The sequence below is a fragment of the Talpa occidentalis genome, unplaced genomic scaffold, assembly GCF_014898055.3.
Source record: "Talpa occidentalis isolate TD23 unplaced genomic scaffold, MPIMG_talOcc4v2.1 talOcc4.8, whole genome shotgun sequence".
In the NCBI taxonomy this organism is placed as follows: domain Eukaryota; kingdom Metazoa; phylum Chordata; class Mammalia; order Eulipotyphla; family Talpidae; genus Talpa; species Talpa occidentalis.
In genome coordinates this window covers 33,728,932-33,755,594 of record NW_023605194.1, presented here as the reverse complement: position 1 = coordinate 33,755,594, position 26,663 = coordinate 33,728,932, and the positions used below count along the sequence as shown (strand labels likewise).

General features: G+C 35.9%; 1 protein-coding gene across 17 annotated transcripts in view; it reads left to right on the top strand.

Moving 5' to 3' along the window:
- The window catches only part of CCSER2 (coiled-coil serine rich protein 2), a 123,143-nt gene extending 103,024 nt beyond the window's left edge, over positions 1-20,119 (top strand). For 11 of the 17 annotated variants that reach the window (XM_054690594.1, XM_037497424.1, XM_037497425.2 and 8 more), the window contains one exon: positions 19,151-20,119. In XM_054690594.1, the coding sequence (XP_054546569.1) occupies positions 19,151-19,969 (819 nt within the window). In that variant the 3' untranslated portion in view covers positions 19,970-20,119. Of the gene's footprint in view, positions 1-5,221; positions 5,307-11,102; positions 11,243-18,410; positions 18,550-19,150 lie in introns of those variants that run through there. The other 6 variants (XR_008550089.1, XM_037497427.2, XM_054690597.1 and 3 more) reach the window with 6 other exon arrangements.
- The last annotated feature ends 6,544 nt before the right edge of the window (positions 20,120-26,663 follow it).

Here is a 26,663-nt window from a genome sequence, read left to right as displayed (position 1 = left end):
TCAGAAGCGCGGGAGGGCGAGAGAATTCACCATAGCCAGAGCGGGGAGCAGAGCAGGCAGAAGGACCGAAGTACACTGCTGAGGGGAGCAGCGGGCGGCAGGAGAGGTCTGCGCGCCATGTGGGACCCTCCTCTGGTGGCCGGGGAGCAGCGGGGATCGAACCGGCGCCGCAGAGGCCGCGCGCAGCTTCGCAACCCAGCGCTCAACCGCTGCGCCACCGGGGAGGCCCATGTCATAGATGGCCTTTATGATGTTGAGGTATGTTCCTTGTATCCCAAGAATTTCAAGGGCTTTTATCATGAATGGGTGTTGCACTTTGTCGAAAGCTTTCTCAGCATCTATTGATATTATCATATGGTTTTTATATTTCTTTTTGTTGATGTGTTGGATAACGTTGATTGATTTTCGGATGTTAAACCATCCTTGTGCCCCTGGAATGAATCCTACTTGGTCGTGGTGAATTATCTTATGGATACATTGTTGGATTCTGATGGCTAAAATTTTATTGAGGATTTTTGCATCAGTGTTCATTAGGGAGATTGGCCTGTAGTTTTCCTTTTTGTGTTTGTCCTTGTTCGGTTTTGGTATTAGTGTAATGTTGGCTTCATAGAACGTGTTTGGTATTGTCCCTTCCTTCTCAATTTTTTGGAAGAGTTTGTGAAGGATAGGCACTAATTCGTCTCTGAATGTTTGGTAGAATTCATTTGTAAATCCATCAGGTCCCGGGCTTTTGTTTTGGGAGGTTTTTGATTACCATTTCAATTTCGCTAATTGTAATTGGTCTGTTTAGGTGTTCTATTTCTTCTTTATCTAGCTTTGGGTGATTGTAGAGTTGTAGGAATTTGTCCATCTCCTCTAGATTGTTAAACTTGTTTCCATATAACTGTTCATAGTAGTTACTGATTATTCTTTGATTTCTGCTGTGTCCGTTGTGATTTCTCCTCTTCATTGATGATCCTGTTTATTTGTGCTTTCTCCCTTTTTCCTTTGTGAGCCTGGCTAGGGTTTGTCTATTTTATTGATTTTTTCAAAGAACCAGCTTTTGGTTTCATTGATCTTTTGGATTGTTTTTTTAGTTTCAATTTCATTTATTTCTGCTTTGGTTTTTATTATTTCTTTTCTTCTACTGGTTTTGGGGTTTTTTTGTTGTTCTTTTTCTAGATCTTTGAGCTTCGAGATTAGGTTGTTTCTTTGAGTTCTTTCTTGTTTCTTGATGTGAGCTTCTATTGCTATATATTTTCCTCTTATTACTGCTTTTGCTGCATCCCATACATTTAGGATATTGGTGTCCTCCTTGTCGTTCAATTCAAAAAATTTTTTAATTTCTTCTTTGATCTCCTCATTAGTCCAGTGGTCTTCCAGTAGTGTGGTTTTTAATCTCCATGAGGTAGGAAAGTTCCTTGCCTTCTTTTATGGTTATTCTAGTTTGATGCCTTCATGGTCAGAAAAGATGTTGATATGATTTCAATCTTGGTGTATCTGTTGATGTTTGTCTTGTGCCCCAGTATGTGATCGATCCTGGAGAATGATCCGTGTGCGCTTGAGAAAAATGTGTACTCCGTTTTTTTGGGGTTTAGTGTTCTATAGATGTCTGTTAAGCCCAATTGCTCTAGGTTCTTATTTAGAGCTTTGGTTTCTTTACTTATTTTTTGTCTTGTTGATCTATCCATTGTTGATAGTGGTGTGTTGAAGTCTCCCACTACGTATGTGTTTTCTCTGATGTCTGTTTTCAGAGAGGAGAACAGTTGTCTGATATATTTTGGTGCTCCTTCGTTTGGTGAGTATATGTTAATGAGTGTTATTTCTTCTTGAAGTATTGTCCCCTTGATCATAATGTAGTGACCATTGGGGTCTCTTTTTATCTTTTTGAGTTTGAAATCTGTTTTATCTGATATAAGTATAGCTGTTCCTGCTTTCTTTTTTGGTCCATTTGCTTGTAGGATTGTTTTCCATCCTTTAACTTTGAGCCTATTTTTATCTTTTGTAGCTAAATGTGTTTCCTGGAGACAGCAAAAGGTTGGGTTTTGTTTCTTAATCCAGGCTGCAACTCTGTGTCTTTTTATTGAAGAGTTTAGTCCATTTACATTTAGAGTTAATATTGATATGTTAACATCTGTATTTGCCATTGTGTTTGTCTTTCCTTTGATTTTATTTATTTATTCTTTTAATAACTTTTTTTTTTTTTTGGCCTTCTTTCATTGTTATTCGTCCCTCTGAGGTTCTGGCTTTAGGACTCCTTGTAGTATTTTTTGGAGTGGGGGTTTAGTTGCAATGAAATTCCGGAGTTTCTGTTTGTCTGGGAAGGTCCATATTCTTTCTTCAAAGAGGAAGGAGAGCTTTGCCGGATAGAGTATTCTTGGTTGGCATCTGTTTTCTTGGAGTCTGTTGACTATGTCCCTCCACTCTCTCCTTGCCCGTAGTGTTTCTTCGGAGAAGTCTGATGTCAGCCTGATTGGCTTTCCTTTGAATGTTATCTGTTTCTTCCCTCTTGCCAGCTTCATTATTTTTAGGATCAGGAAAAGCTTTTAAGAAATGGGTTTAAAATGGGATGGGAAACTGGGTAGGATTTTGACAGATGGCAGGTAGGGAAATAGAAAGAGGCATTTTAAGTGGCAGAAAAAAGAAGTGAATAACATTGTTTACCTTTCTAGGCATAAACTCAAATGACACCTTGTTCAATCAGCTTAATAAATAGATGCCTTTTGGCAATTGCAGGCTGAGTTGTTATTTCACAAGGTTGTTTCTCTCCTTTTCATGCTTAGGTTCATGCTAGAGATCATGATTTGTTGGCATTGTGGTGGGGAGGAGGGTGGTTATTGAAGGTGGGTACCACTGTTTTCATTTTTAAGATTCTTAGGTGTTTGCAGTGTATATCCAGACCTGACATGTTGTAACTTCATCTCAACACAATAACTTGATTTAATTCAGTTTAACTCAGCAAACAGAATCTGCTATGTCCTGGGTACTTTCAGATAGAAAAGGTAGGACATTTAACTCTTTTTAAACTCCTGCTGGGTTCTAGGTATAGTGACATAATTTCACTTAAATTATTTTGAAGAACTGTTTCATCAAGAGGCAATTTAATGCAATGTTGGTTGTTGTAAATGTCATGTAAATGGAGTTACAAAATTAGAGGAGTTGGGGATAAGGACAGATACATAACTGAATTATATGAACTGAAAGTGAGATATTTCTTAGAGATGAACGATTCTGTCTTAGTCTCTCCAGGCCTGCTAAAACATACCGCAAACTGTGTGGCTTTTAAATAGTAGAAATTCATTTCTCATAATTGTGGAGGCTGACAAGTCCAAGATCAAGGCACTGAATTCAGTGCCTGGTGAGCACTGTTGAATTCAGTGAGCCATCTTGTTCAAGAGCAGCCATCTTTTATGTTGTGTCTTCACATGGTGAAAGAAATGATGGGAGCCCTCTTTGGTTTTTTCGATAAGGGCACTAATCTCATTTATGAAGGAGGTCTCTACCTTCATAACCCAATCACCTCCCAAAGGCTCCATCACCTATTACCATCACCCTGGGAGATTAGGTTTCAACATGTGAAATTTTAGGGGGACACAAATATTTAATCTATAGCATATTCCAACCCGCATCTTCCAGGTAAAAAAACTGAGGCTCGGAGAATACCAGACTTTTTTAAGATTATAGGATTGTGTAAATTTGAGAGAAAAACATTGGTCCCCTGATTGCTAGTCAGTACTAGTTCCACAAATCTCCAGAAGCAACGTATTTGTTTGAGAAGCAATCTCTGAAAGTTTCTTTACCCAGTGCATTAGATAGAAGTTTGGCCCAGGTGAAACTTACAGGGAGTGAAATAAATGCCCCTTCTTAGTTGAGTACGTTTTTTCTGTAAAGTTTTTGAACCAGAGCATTTCTGAATTGGTAGATTAAAATTATATCAATTAATTAATCTAGAGAAGGCACCTGGGGCTGTCACTTTATGAAATATTTCAAGCTATTTTGCAAGCATCTATTGTGGCTAAATTTGAAGACAAAGGTATAATAATTTCAAAAGGTAGGATCTTTATTTACTAGAATATTCTAGTAAAGATCATTAGTAAAGGTCATTAACTCTGTTTCTTGTAGTGCTTTTTTTTTCTCACCAACACTGAAAATGGATCTTTTTTTGTTTTCATTTTATATTGACCAGGGTAGGGTTGTTCTTAAATTTAAAGAAGTACCTGATTGTATTATATTGAGCTATGGAATACTGACAAAGAGGTGACAAAAAGTTGTTTTATTTGAATCTAAGTTCATGAAATCTGTAAAAACCAATAAGCAATCTTAGAATATTCTAATGCATTAGTTCTATGTGATACTGATTGATCTCAAAATTATGCTTACTTTCTTTTGAGAATTGAACTGGGTATGATGGTGATTTGTATGTGCATTTTCCTTCTCGATATCTTGAGTGTTTAAATAGTTCCATTTGTGGGTAATGTTTTAATTGTTGAGGAGGCTAAGAACAGACACATGAGGCACTATCTGGTTCTGTTTGTGTGACATTCACACAATGGGCTTTATTTCGCGAAGATTCAGTTTTACCTAGAAAGTGAAGAAATCCAAGTAAATGACATTTTAGGTGTATTCCAATTCTGACAATCTATAATTAAAAATAAGTAAAGCTGAGGAGTCACAAGTTCGTGAAATCTAAAAGCCATGCATGTGGCCTCTAAGTCACATTCTTGATATAGCACTTCCACAACATCCTAAGTCTTTTTAATGCTGTGTTGGTTCTGCTAGCTTCTCCTAATGTTCTTTATTTTACCTGCTAATCCTCTGAAATCCTGTAATTTGAAAAGAAAATTTTTTATATAATTTTAATTGCTTGATTTATCCATGATGTAATTTTTATGTTTTTAACACTTAAAGCCTATCTTCCCTTTTAAATGCTTTCATTTTTTTTTTTTTAGAAAAGACTTGAATCTGCTGGTTAAAATAGATGATGATTAATGCCATGTGTATCAGAAAGAATATTTCTTATGTGTTAGAAGAAAATTATTTTTTTCTTAATATATGAGAAGTAACTTGGTTTGAATTATGAGCTATTTTTAGTAATTTGAGCTGCCTGTATTTAAAAAAAACAAAATCTGTGTCTCATTAACACTACTGTGTTATTTTTTTTTAAAAAGTGTGACTTTGGTTTTTCTATTTTTCGGTTCCCTTTTTTATTATACCTCCCTGCCCCCTGTCTCTTTCTGCACAGAGTGGGTATTCTGCTCCCTCCTTCTCTCCTTGGCAGGGCTCCTTCCAGGGGATCCCACGGACTGTTCCGCAGCACCGCAGACAGAGTGAGTCTGTGTCTCTCACTCCTATCCTGCTCTGGCTTCTGGTTCATGGTATTTCCCTTCTGCATGACTTGTCCCTCCCAGCACCTCCTCTCCTATACAGAGTGACCTGCAGGCACCTGCTAAACCAGCGCATCCTGGGCTCTTCTCTTTAATTAACACTTCCTTTGACTGCATGTATATAGATGTCTACCCAGAGCCTGGGAAAGCTATCTGAAGTTAATTTCATTCTAAAAATGCTGTTTAAACCTATTACCAGTGACCCAAGACCTACTGACATGCATCTGTCTTTAATGCACTTTCTTTTTTCATGACCTTGAAATAATGTCATTAAAAATGGTTTTGTTTTAATATAATTATGTTAAAAATGTACGCATTATCTACAGTGGTGTAATGGACAGATGCATACTGTTTAGGGAGCAGGCTTACTAGACCATTGCACATTTCTTCAAATATCCCTAATGCTTTGATTGCATTTTTCTGTCATTTAAAAAAGAAAACCTTTTAATAATTTTTTAACAACTTAACACTTCTTTGTAATATGTTAGCTGCTTTACAGTAATGAAGAAATCGCCTTTGAATATGCATGATACTAACATCTAATGATTTAGTAATTATTTGACTTAAAATTATTTTTTACATTAAATATGCTTTCCAAAACAGTGTTTATTATTATTTTGTATTATGTACTTAAATATACCTGGTAAGTTGTTATATTTTATCTTTTTTGAAAAGTCACCCATAAAAAGCTAACATTAATGAAAAGGATATAAATATTGTCAATCAGTCACTTTTATACCTTTTCCATGGATTCATCCTGATTTGTGATTCATACCAATTCTTTCATTAAATATCCTTACCTGCGTGAAGGTCCAGAAAGGGGGTAATTATAAGAATAAAATTAAGTAAGGGGATTTATTCAAATAAAAGTTATTGCTTTTATTGACAGAATTAAAAGGTGTTAGCATGAATTAAAGATGAGGTTTGAGGTTTGTGTTTTAGCTATTAATGCCGTTCCTTTCCTTTTGTACTTTTTATTTTGAAGAAATACAGAATTGTGTAGAAGTGTAGGAGCACATCCTTCAGTTATATTTTACCACACCACACCTACCACCAGGACACCATAGCCCTCCACCATCATCTGTTGTGTCCCCTCCCCACTTTTTTCCTCTCGCCTCACCCTCAGGTATCCTCATTGCTACAGTCAGATTTCTAGGGTTATTGGTTAGGTTTTATCTGACCCTCCTTTGTTTTGTTTCTCTGTATTCCGCATGTAATTGACACTATCCAGTACTTGTCTTCCTCCTGACTTATTTCACTTGGCATAATCCCCTCTGGTTCCACACACGTTGTCACAAATGAAGTGTTTATTCAAAATACGTAAATAAATATAGAGAATTTGTATGGGCCTTTATTTCAGGTTATTTATTTATTTTAAGGATTTTTTTAATTTATACAATAGCTGGGGTACAGGTCAGAGGTGCGGGAGGGTGAGAGGATTCACCAGAGACAGAGCGGGGAACAGAATAGGCAGACAGCCTGAAAGCACTGCAGAGGGGAGCAGCGGGCACGACAGGCGAGGTCTGCCACGCCATGTGGGAATCTCCCTGGCTGGCCGGGAATCGAACCTGCGCTGCAGAGGCTGTGGACAGCTTCACAGCACTGTGCTCAACCCGTTGCGCCACCGGGGAGGCCCCTCAGGTTATTTAATAGTAAGTTAATTTGTTTACAGGAAGCAATGAGGAAAGCAATTTCTCCTCTACCTCCTCCCTCACACCATCTCTGTAAACTCTCACTTTTACTTCTCTTGTCTTCAAGTCAATTGCTTTCTTTTATCCTGTATTTAAAGATTCCTTGTGCATAAGGAATGCACTAAACTGCTAGTGAACTAACCTGAATTTCAAAGAGTAGTTTATAACAAATGATATTGTAGTCTTAGTTTTGTAGCCAGCAAATAGCAAGGTTTGACATATTTACCTTCTATTAACATATCTGCCTTTTACTTACTGAAATCCTCTTTTAGGTTCTATCCTGCATCCCCAATATTTTTCTCTCATATTCTTTTTCCCTTCAACTAGTTTAAATATGAAATTTAAATTTAAGGTTAATTATTCTATATTGGAAATAAAGTTTCAGATTTATTTTCAAAATGTTTTCTCAGAAACTACCCATTTCATTAGTTGTATAGCTTTAGAATTTTCTTGTCCATACCTTGAGTCATTGGCCCTCCACTTTCAAATGCTTTTTCCTCCTTTCCTCTTGGGTTCAGATTTATCTTTTCATTTCCAACTATGTAGCAGCAGTGTCTTGCAACACAACCATCAAGGTCTGTCTTTATGACTTTTCAAGGTCAAACCTCCTGTCTCTGCATCTCCAAGTTAGAAAAAAATAAAGTTTGAGTCTCTAGAGTTTGGATTTTTAATCACCTATAAGAAGGTATACACATGAATTTTTATGGCTAAGTTCGAATATACAACTTGTATAACTTGTACAACTAAGAGAACTGACCCAGGGACTTGATTACTGAGGCATGTAGGGCCTTGTGAAAGTGATAACTAGAGGACTTGCTCACAGCTTTTTGATAGCTCTTATCGAGCTTAATAGGTTCCTTTAGAGGAGAACTATGTTATACTGCATTATTTTGTGGGGGTTTTGTTCTTTCTTTTTCTCTCTTTCTCTCTTTCTTTCTTTCCTTTTTTTTTTTTTTTTTAAAGATTTATTTTTATTTATTTATACATGCACTGGGTACAGTCAGAAGCGCGGGAGGGTGAGAGAATTCACCAGAGCCAGAGCAGGGAGCAGAGCAGGCAGAAGGACCGAAGTACACTGCTGAGGGGAGCAGTGGGCAGCAGAAGAAATCTGCGCGCCATGTGGAACCCTCCTCTGGTGGCTGGGGAGCAGCCGGGGATAGAACCGGCGCTGCAGAGGGTGGCGGGCAGCTTCACAATCCAAAGCTTAACCGCTGCGCCACTGAGGAGGCCCCTCTTTCCTTTCCTTTTCTTTTTCTTTTCTTTCTCTCTCTCTCTCTTTCATATATTTTTTACATCATTGTTCATTTTTAAACAGTGTTAGCTCCCTCTCCCCCCAGTTGTAGTCCTCATAGTACATTATTTTGGAGTCAACTTGAGAACAGTTGAAATAGTTTACTAATGAAAATATTGTTATTATTTAATGATAAAATATAGAGAGGGAAAAATGTATGGAATTATGACAGCAAATCCAGTGGTTTTTCACAGGGTTTTGGAAATATATAATATTCCAAATAACATAAAATAATTACTCATTGATATTATTTGTTAGCCATCATGTGCTGATTTTTGGACAGGTTGATTCTGTAAGTGATGATAGATAACTGAGAAAATTCTTATACACTACAGTATTTCAGTAGTAATTCATTTCTGATACCACCTTAAACACTAATTTAAGTGGACTTCCTTTTCTTCTAAATGTAGACATCTGGTAGGATTGGCTATTAATTACTCTTTAATAAAGCAATCTGTTATTATTTTTTAGGTTTTTTAATTTACAAGAGTAATAGATCTTTTAGCATAAAGGGGAAGTCTGTCCTGCATATGGCTTAATAGCCCAGTAATTTCTTGATATAGTATAGTCTGATTTCTTAATTGACCTTGTAATAATAATTGTATTCATCAGAATTACATTTAATGAGGACAGTTATATTTTCCTCCTACCCTTTATAGCCTTTCAGGGGGAGTATTACACAAAACTTTTTAACAAGGGATACATATTTATGTCACAACTCAGATTATATGTTATCTGATTGAAAATATGCATTTATATCTGACACATCTTGTATATATTTAAAATTCAGATAAAACATTCATAAACTATCTGATACTCACAGTCTCCATTTTTTGTTTTGTTTTTATTCATGTGCTATCATTATATGAGCTTTTATGTAAATATTTCTTGAAAGCATTTTTTAAAATAATACATTTCCATGTAGAAATACTCTTATTTAATCTTTTCCTTTTATTGGGCATTGATGTTATTTCTCTTTTTCTTCCTCATTAAACAGAAATGTGATTGCAAGACAGTTTATCCTTGTGTTTAAACCAGTATAAGCAACTCTCTGTACTTGAGTAGAATCCTAGAAGGGTGTTCCTTAATCAAAGGATATGTACTTTCTAGAGACACAGGATATATATATGCTCATAAGGTGTACATTGATGTGGCTTAAACTGATTGGCTTCACCATGTGTCTGCAATCAATTTTATATATAGGATACTATCAATTTCAATGCTTTAATGAGAAATTGGCTCTGGGAGTGACTTTTCATAAAAATAAAATATTTTTACAGTGAGGGGAATTCAGTAAAATCTGAATAACTTGATTTTATGGTAAATCTTTTTTTTTTAAAGTGTGGTTAATATAGCATATGGCACTGTGCCCATTTTTACAGCTAATTACATTTGCTATTTAATATAGTCACTGGTCTGTTGATTAGAAATGTGCATCAAACTCATGGTCCAGAAGGCTGTCCCATAAACCTAGGCATGGGTTAATGTTTATCTCAACACATTACGACTATGAGAAAAATGTAGCAATTGTTTTCCATATTAGCCTTTTATAATGACTTTCTCTGCTGATTGTGATTGTTTTGTTAGCCATATTTGTTGCTATAATATAGTGCCTGCAGTATCCTACTCTGGATAAATCAACTATATAATGGTCACATGAATTGTATTATTATTGTATTTAAAAAATTATTTAATTTTTTCTGAACTACTGTGCATCTCAAAGGATGTTGATGGATTCTGTGTCTTAAAGATACAGAAACATGAAAATTACGCATTTCACACTGATTGTGCCTATATAGAAAATGCTTAATCACTTTAATAGTTTTTAAAAACAGCTAACTGACCAACTTAGAAAAGCCACTGAAATCATTCTGGAATTTGTTTACATTTAATTTATACTTATCAATCAGGTAGGTATCTTCTCTAAGTTCTCTGAGATCTGGAGGCATCATTCTGAGACCTAGAGGAATAAGAGCATTCCTGATTCCCAAGAAACCTTGGAGACTGATTGGATTCATGTGAATTATAGAGCAGAATTCTTTGTATCTAGTTATACTAGGCACCCAGTTTTGTCTTCCATCTCTATAGTGATGTATGGAACCTCACTTATAATTTAGGAAAGACATACATGAAGATTAGATTACACTTTTATTGGTCTTTATAATGTACTAACAGTAATAAAATAAATTAACAAATATTGAGTTGTATTTGTGATGTGTAAAACACTGAGATTATTAAAAAAGAATTTCTTCTCTCATAAAGGAACATGAGACTAAACCTTTCAGATCTTTGGAGTAAGAGTATTATGTGAATTTTTTTTTTGAATTTTTTAAAAATAAAATTCAAGTTATTCCTCTTAAGTATGAGAAGTTTGAAGTATAAGAAGTTTCATATATACCATTTGATGGCTATGAATAACTTCTATTAAATTGCAGATTACTTCAGTAAGGAGTATAACTATTGAAATATGTTCTGATTTTATACAAATATATTAAATATTATTGCCTAGAAAAACACAACAAATACAAAACAAATAGTTCTGGCTGCTCTCCAGTCATGGCAATTCCTTGGTGTTGTGTGTGGTCTCTGATACCATTGTCCTGTCTTTTTCTTGTCTCTGCTCTCCCATTATGCCATTGGCAAGGAGTTGAGAAGTTAGTCCATTACTTCTCTGACAAAGCGTGGTACAGTACAATTTCAGATTTTTCTTACCACCTTCCTCATAATTACTTTTTTGTTTTTGTTTTTTTCCTCCAGTTTGCATGATGCATGTCAGAGCCTGCATGAACTTACAGGCATGTTACATACAGATGGCTCCATGTCCGTCTTCCTTTTAACCTTCAAAATGAATTGAATAATAATTATGAACTTGTATGTACCAAGAAAGTAATTTTTAGGTAATGCCTTTGTGTGTTATGTGGTAGCAATTGTTACATTTTAGAACATTTCCTGCTTTCTACCTTAGCAGATTGATATACTTTTACTTAATCAGGACATGATGTTTATAGCTTCCATCTTACTGCTGGGGACACTAGAACAAAAATGTTTATAGAAACTTGTATGAGTATTTTTTATTATGCTAATGCTAGAAATATTTGATTTCTGTGTATGGAAACAGTGAAGGTGCAGAGTTCTTTTTTTTCATTGCTAAAAATGCCTTTACTTGTATTCGTTGTATTTCCTCCAGTGGGTCGCTTGGAACTTCTTTCCCAGAAGTACTGCTCCACAGTGTGCTCTAGTTTAGTGTCAAAGTTATCCTGTGTAGGGTTGATCAGCTAAGAGGGAAATAGGGCATTATCCAGGAAAGTTAGTACTTCATTGTTGGTATTGTTTTTAAAATAATCATCTGGGCCGTATTGCATGTTTTGAGAGTTTATGAATTCACTGGAATTACTCAAATAGCACAGAATAATGATGTTTTAGCACTGCATTTTAAATTCTCTGTCAGTTCAGTTGCTGGCTTTGCCATTTCCAAAAGTGTATGATTTGGGGCATGTCATTTCTTTCAACCATAGTTTACTCATTTATAAAAAGCAGACTATATCTTCCACCTAGAGTCTTGTGACAGAGATAATGTGTACAAATTTAGGAATTTTGCTATCTGTCTTTGGAAAGAAAGGAAATCTCTCAGAACCCAGAGCATAATCTTTTTCACATATTTGTAATGTGTTAGGCATTACCCTGAGCACTTTGTATGCATGTTATCATTCATTTTTTAAAATAGTTCAATGAGTTATAAATATTATTCTCATTTTATGAATAGTGAAATGACATCCAAAAATAATGAGATTATTTACTCAGTATCTCACTGATGGTAAGTGAGGGAGCCAGGACTAAAACCCAGATTAGTTTGGCTGTGTCAGTTAAGTGATTCAGTACTGTGTTACACTGGGTCACTCATATATTGGTATGTAAATTCTTCCTGAGCATACCTTAAATACATGAATACCTTGAATTTTCTAGCCCTGGTTTCTTTCCCAGAATCTTGACTTCTGTGTCAAATAAGATATGACTACTCTGTCTATAAAACATTTAGATATGACTGACATTATTGAAATATGTATTTGAAACCTAGAAACCTCTTATTCTGTAGAAACTATTATATTTCTATAGGATATGTCCTCTGTCCCTCTCTCCACCCAAGCCCCATTTACAAAAGAGTCATGGCTTGAATTGATCATTCTTACACCTTTTAATAATCATAGGTGGACAAATAGTGAACACTTTTGATTCTCTAGAAGATCCTATGCTATGTATTTCACATGTATAATTATATTTAATTAATATTGGAAACTAGCTGAATGCTTGTTAAGGCAATTTCCCCAACTCATTTCATCTACCTCTGTCTCATCTCCCAAGTATAAAGACATTTGTGGTATAGCTGGTTGGCCATTATATCAGGTGTTGTGTTCAAGTTCACATGTAGTTAATCCTTCTTTCTGTCCTTCTAAACATGAATCACTAAGCTAAACCTAAGCTTATTTAGAGAAAACATTTTTTTAATGTTTATTTATTTATACAAGCACTGGGTACAGTCAGAAGCACAGGAGGATGAGAGAATTCACCAGAGCCAGAGAAGGGAACAGAACAGGCAGAGTGATGAAATAAACTGCTGAGGGGAGCAGTGGGCGTGGCAGGAGAGGTCTGTTGCGCCATGTGGGACACTCGCCGGTGGCCAGGGATCGAACCGGCGCTGCAGAGGCAGTGGGCAGCTTCGCAGCCCAGCGCTCAACTGCTACGCCACCCGGGGAGGCCCGAGAAAACGTTTTTTCTATTAAATAATTTTTTAAAGTTATTCTTATTTGATGATTAGTACTGCATCATTGACTTAATAAGGAAGTATCATTTTGATAATTTATTACCAAAGAAGAAATTCTGGAATATGCCACTTACTGATACTCATTTTATTTATTCACTCACTTAGAAAATATATATTTAATCCCTACTCTATGCTAAATACTAAGATTGCCAGCCACAACAACAAAAATGAATCAGGTATGGTTCATGCCTATAAGGAGCTCATAGTTTCTAGTTGTCTTTATAAGCAAACCAAAGTAGACATTTAAGGTTATGATGATGCCTACCAATTCTTTGCACTATTACCCAGTAGTGCCTATTGATGACTCTCTTGATCTTGACACTGATAGATGTTATATCTGTGATTTCTCAGAATGGTGTACTGAAATATATGTATCTAACTAATGTAAGACTTGAAGTTGCTGAGTTCAGTTAGAAGTTCTTAGCTCTTTAAATTTAGGGATTGATCTGACATTTTCAAGCTTTCCATAACTAACTCTTCTGCAAGTACTAAAGCTGTTCTTATTTCTGGCTACAGGGAGTTTCATAGTAGTTGGTGGGGGGTGGGAGGGGAATGCCCTTGGTTGCTGAAATGAATGTGCTTGTAGACACATTCCTTAGAACCTTTTTGTTTGTTTGTTTCAATACATCCTACAGTTCCAAAGTAACGTAACTGGAGCACATCTTTAATTCCTCCCAAACAACCACCTTCAAAATTTCTTTTCATCATCTCCAGTCTTTCCTCTAATATCCTAATTTTAGACCCTTAAAATTTATCACTGAAGCTAGTAATAGCTAACTATCTGGTTATTCTGCTTACAATCTCATCTGCTCCCATTACATTCCACACTGATTCTCACTGAATGACATTTCTAAAATACACATTGAGTGATTGAATAAAATCTTTACCTTTAGAAGATCACTCTGGTTCCATGCATGAGAAGAAACAAAGAAACCAATTAGAAGGGGACTGACTAGGTGAAGGTAAACAACTGTAGACTTAAATAATAATGTGGAATTCCCCTGGGAGAACTTTCCCTCACCCACTTGGTGCTCTATACAGTGTTTCTTTTTCAGAATTTGTGTAAAGACTCAGTGAGGTAATGTTCATCTATTATTTATTCATTAACAAATATTTTCTGAGAAGCTACTGTGGGCCAGATACTGTTCATAGCACTGGGAATACAATAATGAGTAAGACTTAGATGGCTGTTCTCGTATGGTTATGTTCTAGCAGGCCTTCAATTCTAATGTAATTGTCTGAAGGTTTTGGTTGCAATTAACAGAAACCCAACTTGTTTAAGAAATTAATTGGTTCCTATCCTTCAGTGTATCATGAGATAGCCCATTGAAGCTGAAGAAGAAATGCAGAGATCCCTACATGTCATCTGGAACTGAGGACTAAATTCTGAGCAACTGTGACTCTCCCTCTTCATCTATCTCTTGCTTCTGCCTTTCTGCATGTTGGCCTCTTTCCTGTTGCAGATAAGAGTTACTTATACAATGGGGGAAATATTCACTGTTGCCTCAGCTTAGCAACCCAAGAGAGAAATGCTTCTTTTTTCAGCGTCTGCATGACAATCCCCAGCAAGGGCCCTCTAGCCCCTGCTTGGGTCACCTTCTCACCTTTTGAACTAATTAATCATCATTGCCAGGAAGGTAAAGAAGCATGACTGGCCAGTGGCCGATACATCACCGTGTACCATAATCAGTGGCTCCACCCAAAACACATGGAGAGGAGAAGGAATGTTCCCTAATAGGAGAGAAGCAAAAAGATAAAACATCAATTACCCTACCATGAAAGACATTTACCCTAGAGACTGGCAGGTAGTAAGTATAATAAGGGGTAGTTTAAAGTAGTGATAGTACTCATTAAACACAGGGAGAAATGTCTGTGCTTTGTCATCTTTGATGCATCTTTCAACTATAATGCTATGCCCAGGAGGAAAGCACACTCATTCAAAGCAACATACCTGGAATGAGTGAGCTCCAGGAAATACTTTCCTTGGTGGTGTAAGGACTATGAGCTGCCTTCCTTTTAATTTGATGTGAATTTCAAGTGCTTTAACGATGCCTGTAATCTTGTCAACCCTCAAAGTGGGAGGTTCTCTTCATGTCAGAGTCACTGGGGATAAATGTATCAAGACATCTATTTGGGAATGAGGTTGGGCATCCAATGGCCACTGGAACAGTGACACCCCTGTGTTGATAATGAGTCATCCACCCATTGGCCTGAGATACCAGAGAGTTTGTAACTCAGCTTGATGAAGGTCTTTGCAAGAAATGGTATAATTGCATGTGGTGTACATTGTTTCTTCAAGACATCTCTATGAAATGTCTGAAATTGGGGCCTCCCTGGTGATGCAGGCAGTTGAGCACCACGCTGTAGCACTGGTTTGATCTCGGCTGGCTGGCGAGAATCCCACATGGAGCGGCAGACCTCTGCTGTTGCGCCCGCTGCACCCCTCAGCAGTATGTTTCATCAGTCTGCCTGTTTTGCTCCCCGCTCTGTCTCTGGTGAATCCTCTCACCCTCATATCTAGCCTGTACCCTGGTTCTTATATAAACATAAATAAATCTTTAAAAAAAAAAAAAGAAATGTCTGAAATTGGACTAAAGTTTAGGACCCAATTCCAAGTAGAACTGGAATGCTGTCGTTCCCTCTCTCCCTCAGTAAATAAATAAAATACACATTGGATCCTATGATTCCTCTGTATACAGTTCATTAATGGTTTTGTAATCTATTGTACAGTTAGAACTGCCTAACCTGACATATGTTCCTCCACGAGGCAGCCCTTGCCTACACTTCCCTTCAATACTGAGCTCTCCAATTTCTTTCTAACAATTTGAAGTTAGTAGACTATACCATGTCTTTTTTTTGCTTCTGTTCTTAGTATTGACCCTCTACCCAGCATGCTGTTCTCTTCTTTTCTATTTGGCAAGCTTCTCCTTGTTCTTTTAAAACTTAGTTCAGATGTTTGAAATTCTTGAATGCTGACTTCAGTGACCTTTCTAGTCAGTCTTAATGCTTTTGTTTTATTCTCTTAAGTTGTTAGATTGAGACATGGCCTCTCTTGTTTACCTCTGTCTGTCTCTCTCACTATACCTCTTAACCACAGGAACAGCCTTTTTGTTTACTTCCATATTTTGCTACACTTAATACAGAACATAATACAAAGTACATATTTTTTAAAAAATGGTCTTTGATAATCCTTCCTGTTTGCCTTATTATCCATGAGAACATGGGCTCTTTCTTTTTATATGTAGAATTCTGAAAATGTAGTTGAGTTTGGGCAATATGAAGTCTTAACATCTTGCTTTTATATATTAACACAGCTAAGTGTTTACAATTTGGAGAACTTGTTCTACAAATGACAAGCTATAGGAACACACCTCTGCTTTTCTTACTGGAGGTATTGCCCCTTGGTGGGCAATCAGTTCTCCACAGTCTGTCACGTATCAGGAGCATGTCATTTCCTTGGTGCTTGCTATATAGTCATTTTTTAATCTTGCTCAAGAAATTTCTTTTGCTTTACAGTAGTAGAATTGATTTCCAAACTAGTTTTTATACCAGTAAAATAAACTTTTAATAAAAATAACGTCTTTGTTTATTCAGCATGTAAATAGAAACTATTGAGTTATTTAATGCAACTGATAGTTTAGCCTTTTTAATATAATTGTGAAACCTGTCAGTTAAAAGAGTCAAAATTTTATTCTTCAAAACTGGATTATTTTCTAACTCTTTAATATTAGAAATGGAGCTTTTTGGATTCAATATAAGTAATGTCTTTCATGTCTATCTGCAATGTTCCCATTTAATTTTCTGATGAACTGTTCCAGTTGGGTAATGTGCAGTCACAACTGTGCGAATGGATAATATATCTACAGTTCCCAGTGCTCCTTCTCTAGAGGTTTGGTTATCTTATAGTAGTTTGTTACTTTGTCTTAATTAGGAAATCGTACCATTTTATGCTTCGAGCTGATAGCATATGCGCATAACTTTTTTTCTTACTGACAATAGACCTTATGATACAGATTTTATTTATATTTTCAAAGGTCTTAAGTTACCTTAAATTTTTAACTTGAGACTAGACTGTCAATGTTTTTGAAGGTGAAATGAGATAAAAAGGAAAAACAAATTCCCACTGAATCAACCATGTGACACTGCAATTTTCTTTCTTGGCTACGCTGGGGACCCCTACCCCTGCCCCCAGCCTCCTGAAGATTCTGATTTGCTTAATATGTTCCTACTTTATATTTTTACTAATTTTGAGTGTATGATCATTTTTTCCATGTTTTAGTTTTCTTTAATCTATTGAATTAATTACATGGTGATTTTAGTCCCTCCTATCTTGAAATACAGTTTATTAATCTCTGTTGTGATAAAATTATCTGTTGTGGTAAAATTATCAAGTGACTCTAAAGTCTAGGACATTTAGATTGAAGTAGTTACTTTGATCCTTATCTACTGGGCTTATTTTAAACATTCTAAAATAAATTTTAGAATAACATTGTATAAGGATTAATTTTCAGTAGTCACCATCTTGATTTTTTTTTCAATAGGAAGTTAATCCTATATTCTCATAGTCAACTATCCCTCCGTGAGTCAGTGATCATTGTTCTTAGTCTCTTATAACCCTGGCTTAATCTAATCCCTGAATGCTGACCCTGACATCCATCATCCAGTGTTATTCAAGGACCTGCAGAAAGTGGCAAAACACAAGTGATTCAGTATCTATAGTTGAGTACCTTTTTTTGTAAAATTAGAAATTTTTACTGTGTAGATTTTTAAATTGGTATAGTTAAAAAGTTATTTTGTCAACAAAAAATGGCCCCCTAAGGTTCATGTTGAATGGCCAATTTTTATGATGTTTTCAGCCCATATTATTTAATAGATACTGAGAGAGAGAGGGAGAGAGAACGAATGTATGTTATTCATTTGTAGCAACTGCGCTGTATATCGGGACATGACCAAATAGGCTCTGACCTATATACTTTTACCACTTGGGCCATTGAAAAATATTAAGATTCATATTTCTTACTGAATGCCCAAAAGTAACAGGAATTGTATATTTCCTCTAATTCATAAAGAATGTAGGTATAGATTGAGCTCCAGAGTGTTACATGTGAAGTATGTTGACCTTAGAAATTTTGCTGTTGTAGGCTTTTCAGCTTTAGTTCAAGTTCTAGGCGTAGTTGTTTTATTCTCAGCCATCATTTAAAGTCTGATCATTTTTAATTTTACTAAATTTTACCCTTTACTCATAGGCAGGGTAATTCTATTTTCCACATATCAGCCATAACAGAACCTTAGTTGCTCCCTCATGACAGTGAGACAGAACAAATAAGCTATGGCAACATTTTATTCTGAAAATTTTCAACAAGATATTAAAGGTAGGTTAGCATTAGCTAAATGTTTTGACATATTTTTGTTCAAATAGAATTTCACATCAACTGACAATATAGTTTTCACTCTAAACCGTATTTATCTGCTGACAGTATTAATTTTTGTAATAGGTATAGCATCTTGAGTCCTAATAGTTCCTCTAATCAAATGTGATAATTTAGTATATCACCTTTCTTGATTAAAAAATCTTTAAAGTGGGTAATATTCTGGAGGTCACAGTTATGATATGAATGCTTTATGGAGATTAAATTGAAGTATTATAGAACCAATTTGTTAAGCTTTTATGTATAAAGTTTTAAATACTTAATCAATTAAGGCTGAAATCTTTCCCTATAATAATCAGTAGTAATCACTACTTTCAAGATCTTTTCCCATTTGATTTTAGATCTTGTTTGGTGTTTACTGCCTGTATCATTTTTTGTTTGCATTATCACTTTTGTACATGTCTCATGAATTCACCTGAATATTACATTTTATATTTAATTTTAAAAAACCCACATGCTTCTCATATTAAAACATTCTAAGTACCAACACCTCCTAACTGGATCTTATATTTTGGGTGATATTTCTAAAATGTTGCTAATGTTTTTAATTTTAATAGCCTCAAGTACTACAGCCTTCCAGCAGCCTTCCCAGACCCACAGACCACGCCCAGGGAAAACTAATAAAGCCGCAACATACAGAGGCCTGCAGTGAATACACAGTCCAGAGCAATCTTCAGGGTGTTGCACATCTGGATAAAAGCTTTACGCACAGCTTGCAACAAGAAAGCAACTGTGGTCTGGAAGACCGGCCTTTTTCATCAAGCCTGGAATTTGCTAAGGATGTAACTAAGAGTACACCTTCTGAAGCAAACTTGAACATGACCACGGATGCTCAAGAGCCTTATCATTTGGTGAATAATCAAATTAGTGACATTCAATTGGTACCCACTTCTCTTCAGTCACTTCCCCAGTCAAGTACAGTAGACCAGGCTAAGAGAGTTGGAAGAAATCTATCTTCACCTGAAGGCTACACGTCTCAGCCTAAGCCCTCGCAGCTTTTTAAGCCACCCATCTTGAATTCTTTGGTACCTCCTCCAGTTTCTGAATCATCTCCAAGTAGGACTCCCACTTGTAAGAAGTCACCATTAATCACACCATGTAATTCAGCAAAACTTCAACCAGCATCCAGTCAAACAAATCTTGCAAATAATACAAATCCGAAAGCATCTAAGCTCCGTCCGCCTTCTGGCTTTTTCAAGCAGAAACAAATTAGCAACCCCCTAGTTGAGCCTCAAAACTTCCAGGCCAAGACAAGTATCCCAAGGCCACTACTAAGAAGAAAAGAAATCATGCAGAGTCAGAATGGCAATTTGAATTCTGGGGATTGTTTGGCTTCTAATCGGTATTCTCGTCTTCCTAAACCAAAGATACATTAAGTACTTAGCCATCACCTGCCAATTTGTTCTGTTTTGTTTTTTTAAAAAAATCTGTTCTGTGATAGCTTTATGTGCAGTATGCTATACTACCCATAATGGAGGTTCCATTGAAAGTCTGCAAATCTTAAAATTAAACGGTGGAAACTTCTACTAGTTTGGCTCTTCCATTTTATATCCTGGTTGAAGTACATAGCATTTGAGCATATTCGTCTCAGGTAAACACAAAAGTTTGCTTACCCATCTCAGATGCCTAGAGAAGGCTCTAATCATGTTTCCCTTTTTTCATCCCTCTGCACATCAGAAAATTCATAATTTTCCACTTCGCGGGCAAGAACTGTGCTTTGCTGATTTAGTCCTTTTAAATCTGTATTAATTGTGGTTCTTAGAGCCCCTTCCTTTTCACTTGTCACTTCTGTAAATATGGCTACTATTTTACTAAAGGTTTGGTGAAAATGAATGATGATCATCTGTAAGCAGAGTTCTGGACAGTGATTTGTATATTTGAAAGGTCTATGCAAAAGTTCTATGATGAATAAAAGAGATCGGGCTTTTAGTGGGAAGTCTATGTAAGTTTTATTTTTCCTTGTTAGTATCACAAATTAGTCTCAATATTTTATTTATTTACCAGACCATTTCTCCAGGCTAAAAATATATTATATAAAAATCAATTATATATTACATTAATGTCTTGTTTTACACACACAGACATACATACACACACACACCTGTCCCATTTGTATTTATTTTCGCTACTGGATAAATTTTAGAAAGCTTAAGACAACATCTTGAAACCTGTACCTGAAGAGGTATTTATTTGTAACACATGTTGGTGCTAGAGTTTTGCTGGTGATTCCGTTTTGAACCTTACAGGCCTTTAGATCCATGATAGCTATTTTAAGGTTCCAAGGCATATCTTAAGTCTCTATTATAATATTTGTATTTATTGACTTTCTGCTAATATCTGAAGACTAGAATAATGGGTTTGAATGTTTGCACAAAACTTGGATGGGCTATAAATATACCATACATAGGAATTTAAAACTTTTCTATAATCAGCTAAAATATTTTGAATAATTATAAGTTTAATATCATTTTGAGATAGCTGGCATTCACGATAGTTTTATTTTCCAGGTTTATCCTTTATGTTGATGTATGTTTGAATAATAGGTTTGGGAAGGTAGAATTGGAGAGGGAAAAATTGTGTCTTGCTAAAGGTATTGAAAGATATTTCAATGACAATATGTTTATTTTAATGGGCTAAGGAGGTAGCTGTGGAACCTCCAAGGGACCATGCATCAGACATCAGGCCACTCAAAAGATGGTTCAGTATGCTTTCCCCCCTGTTCTCACAAATCTTGTCACCTTGAGGCTGTTCACCTGTTGATGCTTTAATTACAGTTAATGTCTTTTATAGACAGATAGCATTTTTGGTTTGATCATTTGAGCAAAAATGTATTGGAAGGGGTTAATGACCAAAAACTTAAGATTCAAATTTCTAGGAATTCCTACAAAAAAATGAACATTGATGAAATTTTCTGCCCCTTTGAAGAGAAACGGCAAGTACTTTAGTGGAAATTTCAAAAGAGATATCTTATCATTTTGATTCAATTTTCCCTTACCTGTCAGAACCATTCGAATGAATTTGGCATTCACTAGATACGAAGTATTCTTGGATTTGGTAGCAGGTGCACAGCATAATTCTGTTATACTCTCATTTGAATTAGGCTTGGAGAAGCACTAAAATTCAGAGAGTTTTTCATGTAGTCCAAACCTTGTTAACATAGTGATAGACACATCAGCAGAGCTCTTTTTTGCTTCATAGAGATGAGCAGTGATGACTGCAGCTATAAGCAATACATCGGGTCTTTTTATTTTGAAGGAGAAGGAAAACTGATCTCATATATTGCAAATGGGATATTATCAAACTGTGTTTCCCTAGAGTAGAGCATACAGATGTGTTGGTTGGTTTTGGTTTATTTAGAAATTAGTGTAGACTCTTATGAAACATTTACAAGTAGGCCTTTATCCTTAGAGGAAAAGCTTTAAATCTTTTCTTTATTTTTAACCTCTTAGTCTGAGGCAGATATATTTATCTACTATATAAAAATGTAGATTCCTGACTTGTTTATTCTAAACTTTTTCATGCTCTTATTTTTTTTCTCCTTGATGAATTTGCAGAAATACTAACCCATCAGTTCAACTTCTCTGTGCCTTTGTTGCATCTTATCTTGGCAGAAGTCTCATCAGTATAATTATGAAACATAATGTATTTAAGAAAAAACTAAGATGCTTGTACAAAATAGTATTTACCTGCAGTTCTCTTTAAAAACTGCAAGAATATTATCTAGTCTACTTCTCAGTAAATGTAGATTTCAGAAATGAAATGAGGATGTAGCTTGCTTTATTAACCAGAGATCACTCAGATTTGGCTTGATCTCTGTTTAGTGCTTCTGTAAGTAACTGTATGTCAAGTTCTCCTCCACAGGAACTTTTTCTTAGTTCTTGTAATATTGGTAAAGATGGTTGCAGTGTATAAATTATAAGTCCTGAGGAAGTTTTATGGGGATTAGTTAAGTTTCACATTTGTGAAAGAGAGGATTTATAGAGTATGTAGAATTATACATTTAGTTGTTACTAGATGCATATCAAGTTATTTAAAGGAAGCTTGGCCTAAGTAGTTAAAGAGTACAGGTGAAGATGATTTTAAACCATTAAACAAAGAATTACGTAGTTATGTCATTTAGAATGTTTCAAATAACTGAGACCCTCTAGCCGTTTTCTTTTGGAGTCTCATTTTAATTTGTGCAATATTTTCAGGCATATAGACTACTGTTCATTGTATTTATATAGATATTAGGGAACTTACTAAGTATTTTAACAAGTAAAAATATGAATATGAAAGAAAATATCAGATTTGCACTTTAAATGAGCTTTGTTGCTTGGAGTTGTGCCTGAAATATGGAAATGCCTCCTATTGGATGTGGCTTTCTTTGTTGAAATGAATTTCTCTATAATTATAGCTGTTTGAAGGACAGCCTTTCACAGAACTATATCCTCAGCATGCCACTTTTTTCATTAAGTCACTAAAGTTTTTAAATATTTCATCATCCCCTGAAGTATTTAACTCTGTACATCAAAAAGAACATGACCCCCTTATTGCTGTAAGTTCTAAATCTTTCTATGGCATTAGTGATGTTACTGACACAGAGGCACACTCTTCATTTCAGAGCAAGGTTGTCATGATGGCTTTTTGGTCTCTAGGGTACTGAGGATGTAATTTGGAATCGCCAGACAGGTTTGCAGTGAAGATCAATAAAGACTGCAGCACCATTTCTGTTTATTTTCCATCTCACCCAGTAGTTTTTGTGTTTATAAATTAGTTGGGGTGGTTATGTTGGCATGCTTATGCACACATTTGAAAATTAATTATAATTGTAATACAAATACATGGTGGTTTTCCTTGGGGATGATAGCCTTGCTATTTTTCCTAATTCTGATGCTTGAATTAATTTTTAATTTTCTTTAAACATCTTTAAATTTTTCTGCTGCAGCAGTTTGGATAAATTATTATGGTGGGTGCCATTCTAAAACTATGCTATTAATTAAAGATCTATCAGACATTTTAATCTTGTTGGGGTAAGTCAACCCACTTTCTCCTTGGTAAAGTATTGCCATAACAAAGTAATACTGTCCCTAAGAATTTAAAGTCTCTAAGTCATTACTAACTAAGACAAAAAGTCCAGTCTTTAATATCTGCAGTGTTGTTTTTTTTCCCATTGATTTTAAAAACCAGTTCAAAGTAAATGTTAGAATTTGCTTGTAAAATGAATTATCAAACTGGATGTAAAGTCTCTTTCCTGAAAATGTTGGCATAGTAAATAAAAATAAAGTTCATAATTATAAAACTTTACTTGTCCTTCTCAACATTGACTTGATCCATGGTGTACTTTTTCCCAGAGATTTTTTTTCCACAAATGCTATTCATTGCAAATTTTTTTTTTCAAACTCTTTCCTTTCACATACTCTCCTCTACACATCACATTCCAAGCCCTGAAATTGAACACCAATTTGACGTGGTATTCTCATAGACTTTGTAAGTGATGTGATGCTTGGGTTTCTATTTTAATTAGATACCCACTTATTTTAATTTTTAAATTTAAGTATTTTAATTTTTTGTATTAAGGTAGCATGGATTACAACACTGTACATGATTCAGAAATACAGTACCCCACTTCTTCACATGTATGCTACAATATCACACCACACCCTAGCCATGTATTTTAGAAAAAATTGGAGTAATGGTTTATTTTTACATGAAAAATATTAGCACCTTGGGTTAGAAAGCTGCGTAAAAGAGGAAATAATAATTTTAATTACTAATTATTAAGCATTACCTGTATAAAATAGCTTCATGCAAGAAATTTTTAATTGCCGCGGACCAGCCCAGCAGTGTCGGGGAGATCGAGGCAATCTCAGGGATTGAGCGAGAACGAGCATGAGGTGGTCGAAGGATTCGGGCGTGTCATTTCTTTCTTTCTCTTTCGCCCGAATCCTTCGACCACCTCATGCTCGTTCTCGCTCAATCCCTGAGATTGCCTCGCTCTCCCCGCCGCTGCTGGGCTGGTCCGCGGCATTTAATGAAAATTTATATCTTGTAGGAAAAAAATTTTTAATTTATAATTTTATCTTCTAATTTTTTTTTTTTTAAAGAGGCACGTATTTTATTCATTTATTTATTTATGTCAGAAGCGCGGGAGGGTGAGAGAATTCACCAGAGCCAGAGCGGGGAGCAGAGCAGGCAGAAGGACCGAAGTACACTGCTGAGGGGAGCAGCGGGCGGCAGGAGAGGTCTGCGCGCCATGCGGGACCCTCCTCTGGTGGCCGGGGAGCAGCCGGGGATCGAACCGGCGCCGCAGAGGCTGCGGGCAGCTTTGCAACCCAGCGCTCAACCGCTGCGCCACCGGGGAGGCCCTTTATCTTCTAATTTAATCATATATGTTCATCATATAATAGGATATAAAATTGGTACAGTGATATATCATGTTATAAACCCATAATGGTAACAAATGCTGAAAAAAAGATGAAGGAATTTTCATGAGTAGCATTAATGACTTTTACTACTTCCTAAGGTAACAATTTTAAGGTCCTCTCAGTTGTTAACAAGTATTTTCTTTACTAACTTTGTTAACTTGAGTTTAGTAATTTTGGTGGTATGTCTTATGTGTGCTAATCGCTGGGTGTACATAGATGAAGACCACATGGAACCTCCCTTATAGAGCTTAAGAAGCCACACATGGTTTTTTATAATTTTTTTTTTAAGATTTATTTATTTATACAAGCACTGGGTACAGTCAGAAGCGCGGGAGGGTGAGAGAATTCACCAGAGCCAGAGCGGGGAGCAGAGCAGGCAGAAGGACCGAAGTACACTGCTGAGGGGAGCAGCGGGCAGCAGGAGAGGTCTGCAGCCTTGTGGGACCCTCCTCTGGTGGCCGGGGAGCAGCCGGGATCGAACCGGCACTGCAGAGGCTGCAGGCAGCTTCGCAACCCAGCGCTCAACTGCTGCGCCACCGGGGAGGCCCAACACACATGGTTTTTTAGTCTTGCCTTCTTTTACAGGAATGCTCTTGCACTGCATGTTCATCATCTGGCATTGACATAACAGAAAAACTCCTTTATTTTATTTTTCACTTTTCCCCTGAAGTTTCATTTCATCCTAGGCTTTAAATCCCTTGCACTGCTCTCATCTTTACTTCTATATTGGATTAATTTTTAGTTGCATGCCTTCATTTCCCTTTGAAAACCTGGCCTTTTATATTCTGATTTTATTCAAGTACTCATTTAGCCATATTGTGTGTTATTAAATATTTAGCTGTTTCTTCCTTAGGTGATTAGTCAGTATTGAGTTTTGAGGCCTCTTAACTGTTGTTGTCTACCTTCCGTTTTAGAACCTTAGCCCATAAGGTCTTGCTTTCTGAAATTTATCTTAAATATGTGTGTCCAGGTTTTGTTTTCTTTCCATCCCATTCTTTATTATATAGACACAATATCTTATCTGGACTGGTTGTTTTTGGTTACCTGCCCTTTTTTGCCTTGTGGTCTCTAAAGAGAAATTTAGATCATCTAGAAGAGCCTTTTCCTCATTAATGAATTTTCCCCCAAACAAAAATAAACAACTCCTCACAGGGCTTGAACCATAAAAATAGTATCGCTATTTTCCATATTCTGAAACATGACCTGGTTTTTAATCCACATGTAAGTTAATTCATACATCAGTTTTGGCTATGATTAATGCTGCTTTGATGATATTTTAGATGATTATGGTTTTCTGTAAAAGTACATCCCAAAGGTTAATCTGCTAAAGTGAAAGTTAACTGCTTTTCTCTCAATCCTTACAATGAACATTGCTGAAATGCATGTTGTATGCCAGGCTCTGGGTTTGATATTGTAATAGGGGATGAACAGAAGAGTCTCTGGCATAGAAAGGTAGAAAGATCAATTTCTAGTAGGACAGACATCACCAAATAAAGAAAATGTAAGAGAGTTAAGTGTAAAAATAAAGGGGTTTGTGTCACTTGTGAACTTCAAACCATTTTTCCTCAGCAAATGAGCATATGTGTTAGAATTTAAAAATTACAGCTAAACAAAAATTATATCATTATCAAGTAATATGTTGTAGGTAGCTACATTCAACTGA